At 41.5% G+C, this 4,682-nt stretch overlaps 1 protein-coding gene across 1 annotated transcript; it reads left to right on the top strand.

Moving 5' to 3' along the window:
* Positions 1-1,586: 1,586 nt before the first annotated feature.
* On the top strand, positions 1,587-3,404 carry LOC134203459 (uncharacterized). Its single transcript, XM_062678337.1, has 5 exons — positions 1,587-1,922; positions 1,981-2,146; positions 2,220-2,885; positions 2,934-3,304; positions 3,354-3,404. Exons 1-5 carry the CDS (start codon positions 1,587-1,589, stop codon positions 3,402-3,404), a joined length of 1,590 nt encoding a protein of 529 aa, XP_062534321.1.
* The last annotated feature ends 1,278 nt before the right edge of the window (positions 3,405-4,682 follow it).

Here is a 4,682-nt window from a genome sequence, read left to right as displayed (position 1 = left end):
TAATAACTGTGGAAGTGCTCAATGAACACTAAGCTGCGAGGCGGCTCTGTCCCAGTGTGGGGATGTAATGCCAATAAGAAGAAGAAGAAGAAGAAGAAGAAGATGGGACAGTTATGCAATTACAGGCAGTACATGTGTCAAAAATATCAGAAGCATCGGAATTGTGAGAAATGGATTTGGATGCAAATGCTTCTCAAAATTGTCTACAAATAAACACCTATCAAATTGACTTTTAAACGCATCGTACGGTATACTTCTTGGATATGTGAGGCAAAGAGCAGTCGCCTTACCATGCCTACAATGGAATAGAAATACCTAAAACTAATCTGAATAGTTTTGAGTTTCTTTAGTCTAAATCTAAATAGTTTAGAATTTGTTCAATTGAGAACTTTGTGGTCATACAGTTAACGGTATCATTCTAATTCACATGTCTTAAATTTATGATTCTGAACGGCATTAAAAAAAAAGCTATACAACTAAGCATCTTGTATTCGGTCCTTATATGTAGTGTCCGCCCCTAGCTACACCACTGGCTGTCTGGTACAGCAGTGGCAATCGAAGAAATAAGAGATCAGTTTTATCACTGACTGCACACCCGAGCAGACGCGCGTTTACCTGTATCACTCTAGTATCACGGTCTCGATAGTAATTAGTTTAAAGAACCCAATCTCCCACGAGTATATTACAGTGGCGACGAGGTGGAGATTTTGTTTTCGCGTCCCGGGAAGTGCTAATTAGTGCAAGTAGTCCGGTTTCCCAGTGAAATTTTGGTGTTTTTCACTGCTGGTTGGACGAACCTGCGAGCGAGCCATTCATCCGTTTGGCGATTGATTGTTTTATTGCGTACGGAGGAGCAACAGTTTGCCTACATTGCAGGAGTTGGTTTGTTTTGCTGTTTCACACAGGTTTGCTGCAAAGTGTCGAATAGTGGAAATGAACAGAGAAAATCGTGTTTTACTTTGCGTTAAAGTGTTGAAATCAGTTTATGAGCCATTTTCTTGTGCCTAGCAAGCAAAGAAATTGTGTTTCATTTTGTTTCCGTACAGTGATCCGGCTTTGTGCACATAAATAATATCTAATTAGAACTTGTTGCGTCACAGCCGAAGAGTTTGTCACGTACGAGAGTTTGTTTCAACAACAGTGTAGTGCAACGCACAGTGTATATCAGTTTGTTTGCAACTTGTTTCGCAACGCTGATACTGTTGTATTGGTTTATGCTCATGTTAAATAGCAACTACAGTTTATGCTTGTGTTGAGCAACAACATCGTTTTGGTTTGTTTGTGTTTCACGTTTGGTTTGTTTCGTTGATAAAGTTTGTCGTTGAATACGATTGATCCGAAACGGTTGAAGTTTGTTTGGTTTGACACAGAAAGCAGTTTATGTTTTGCACTGTGGAGCAAATCGTTTAAAAAGTTGAGCAAAAAGGTTTACAAAATAGTTTTGAAAATTTTGTTATAAATTTGTCAACTGTTTGTTTCGATCAAGTTTTTTGGATTATTACACTGAAAAAAGTTTTTAGTTTGGTTTTGTGTGATAATTTAACTAATCGTTTTTCACAGTTATCGTCGTTTTCATCGCTGTCAGTATGCCGTTAGTGAATCACGTTGAGCCGTACATACCCGGTACGATTCCATTTAGCCAGTATATGGAGCAGATGAACTGGATTTTCATCGACAACAAGATGACGGATGCGAATGAACAGAAGGCATCGTTTCTGGCGGCATGCGGAAAGGACGTTTATAGCGAGTTGAAGTTTCTGTTTCCTGGAAAGGATTTGAAATTGGTGTCGTTTAAGGAGATTACCGATGCGTTGAAGAAGCGATACGACAAAACTGAAAGCGACATGATCCAGCGTTACAAGTTTTATCAACGAATGCAAGGTTCTACCGAAAGTGCGGAGGATTTCATTCTCGCGGCTTGTGTGAGATGCGGAGATGTGTGAGTTTGGCGAATTTAAGGGCATCGCAATCCGCGACAAGGTTGTGTGTGGCATTCGCGACCCGGATGTTCAACAACGTTTGTTTGATGAGGAAGGTCTGACGCTAGCCAAGGCGGAGAAGATCATCATCAACAGGGAGCTAGCTGGAGTGAATCGAAAGCTGGTTTCTCGTAAGTCCGGTCGAGTGAGTGTGTTGAACAGGCTTGGTAAGCGAGAAGAGCGTGTTGTGTCACGTAGTAGATCCCGTGGTAGAAGTCGTGGACCAAATAAGCGTTTTAGGAGCCGTAGTCGTTCTGGTTCATTTGATCGTGAACATCGTTCTTCATCCCGATCGCAGAAGTTTCACTGCAGTTACTGTGGCAGAGATGGTCACACACGTCGTTTCTGCTATGACTATGAAGGATAAGGTGAAGAAATCTGTGAAGTTTGTGGATTCTCCAGCAGCAAAGCCAAAGTTGACAGAGTACCAGAAGAGTTTGCGTCGTCGGCTGAACAGATCTATCTCGGATGATGATAAGATGGATTGTATGTTGATCTCTTCCATCGGAAAAATCAACGAACCGTGTTTCCGTACAGTTTTGGTTGAAGGAGTACGAGTAGATATGGAGATAGATTGTGGAGCTGCAGTTTCCGTCGTCAGTAGAGAGACGTACGAGGGAGAATTCGCTGATATTCCGTTGCAGAAGTGTACGAAGAAGTTGGCAGTGATCAATGGAAGTCGTTTGGTTGTTGAAGGACAGATTCCGGTAACGGTTGAGCTTAACGTACGACGAAAGGTCGTTAATCTGGTTGTTCTACGCTGTGGAAGCTCGTTTACACCGTTGTTAGGACGAGATTGGTTGGATATCTTCTTCCCTGAATGGAGGAAAACGTTTGGCAGTGGTGCTAACCTGAACCAGCTGTCTTTGCCGACTTCAGAGGAACGTGTCGTGGAAGATATCAAAAGTAAGTTTGCCAATGTGTTTTGTAAGTCTATGTTTACTCCCATCAAAGGTTTTGAGGCAGATCTAGTGTTGAAAAAAGGAGCAGCACCGATTTTCAAGCGTGCCTATGACGTTCCATTACGTTTAAAAGACAAAGTAGTCGAACATTTAGAGAGTTTAGAGAAAGATGGCGTCATAACACCGATCGATGCAAGTGAGTGGGCATCACCGGTGATTGTTGTAGTGAAGAAGGATGGCGGAATCAGGATGGTGATCGACTGTAAGGTTTCGATCAACAAGGTGATCATTCCAAACACCTATCCGCTGCCGTTGGCACAAGATATGTTTGCTTCACTAGCTGGTGCTAAAGTGTTTTGTTCCTTGGATCTGACCGGAGCGTATACACAGTTGTTGTTGTCGGAAAAGTCGAGAAAAATTATGGTGATTAATACAATCAAAGGTTTGTTTTTGTATAATCGTTTACCACAAGGTGCTTCTTCAAGTGCTGCTATATTTCAGCGAGTCATGGATCAAGTTTTGAAAGGCATTGACGGAGTTTATTGCTACTTAGACGATGTTTTGCTAGCTGGTAAGGATTGTGAAGACTGTTTAAGAAAGCTTAATTTGGTTTTAGAGAGACTTTCTAAATTCAACATTAAAGTCAACTTGCAAAAATGCAAATGGTTTGTGACTAGTTTGCCATTTCTGGGTCACGTGTTGACTGATAAAGGTTTGTTGCCGTGTCCAGAAAAGGTGGAGACAATTCGTAGAGCCAAGGTTCCGATTAATGTCACCGAGTTGAAGGCGTTTTTGGGTTTGATAAATTACTACGGTAAGTTTATACCCAATTTATCCTCACGTTTAAGCTGCTTATATGGTTTACTCAAAAAAGACGTTAAGTTTGTCTGGACTGATGAGTGTCGTCGTGTGTTTGAAGAAAGTAAGCAGTCGTTGTTGTCTTCAAAACTTCTGGAGTTTTTTGATCCGCAAAAGCCTGTTGTTGTTGTGACAGATGCTAGCAGTTATGGGTTAGGTGGTGTGATTGCTCACGAAATCAAAGGAGAGGAGAGGCCTATTAGTTTTACCTCTTTCAGTTTAACTAACTCGCAAAAATCCTACCCAATATTTCACTTGGAAGCGTTGACGGTTGTGAGTACCATAAAGAAGTTCCACAAGTTTTTGTTTGGAAAGAAATTCACTGTGTATACCGACCACAAACCGTTGATAGGCATATTTGGTAAAGAAGGCAAGAATTCGTTGTTCGTGACGCGTCTGCAAAGATATGTAATGGAACTGAACATATACGACTTTGACATTGTTTACAGACCGTCATCGAAAATGGGCAATGCAGATTTTTGCTCAAGGTTTCCTTTGCCTGATGAAGTGCCAGTTTCGTTGCAACGGGAGTTTATCAAGAGTTTGAACGTTTACGATGAGTTTCCTTTGGAGCATGTTTTGATTGCATCTGAGACAGAGCAAGATGAGTTTATTCAAAGAATCGTTTCCTACATGAAGCATGGTTGGCCAAAGAAGTTGGAGCGTAGTTTGTTGGATGTTTATGCTCAGCTCAGAACTGGTCGATGGTTGTTTATTGTACCAGGATCGTGTGTTCATTCCTGCTAGTTTACAAAAGCAGATGTTGAAGTTGTTGCACAGGAACCATTCAGAAATCAGCAAGATAAAGCAAATGGCAAGGAGGACAGTTTACTGGTATGGCATGAGCAGTGACATCGAGAGTTTCGTCAAGTCATGCAGTGCGTGTTGCCAGATGAATGCAGTTACGAAGCCAGTTTCAAATTCTAGTTGGATTCCTACTACA

Source organism: Armigeres subalbatus, unplaced genomic scaffold, assembly GCF_024139115.2.
Source record: "Armigeres subalbatus isolate Guangzhou_Male unplaced genomic scaffold, GZ_Asu_2 Contig186, whole genome shotgun sequence".
NCBI lineage: Eukaryota > Metazoa > Arthropoda > Insecta > Diptera > Culicidae > Armigeres > Armigeres subalbatus.
The sequence above is the reverse complement of the archived record's forward strand: the minus strand, read 5'-3'. Positions and strand labels throughout refer to the sequence as shown.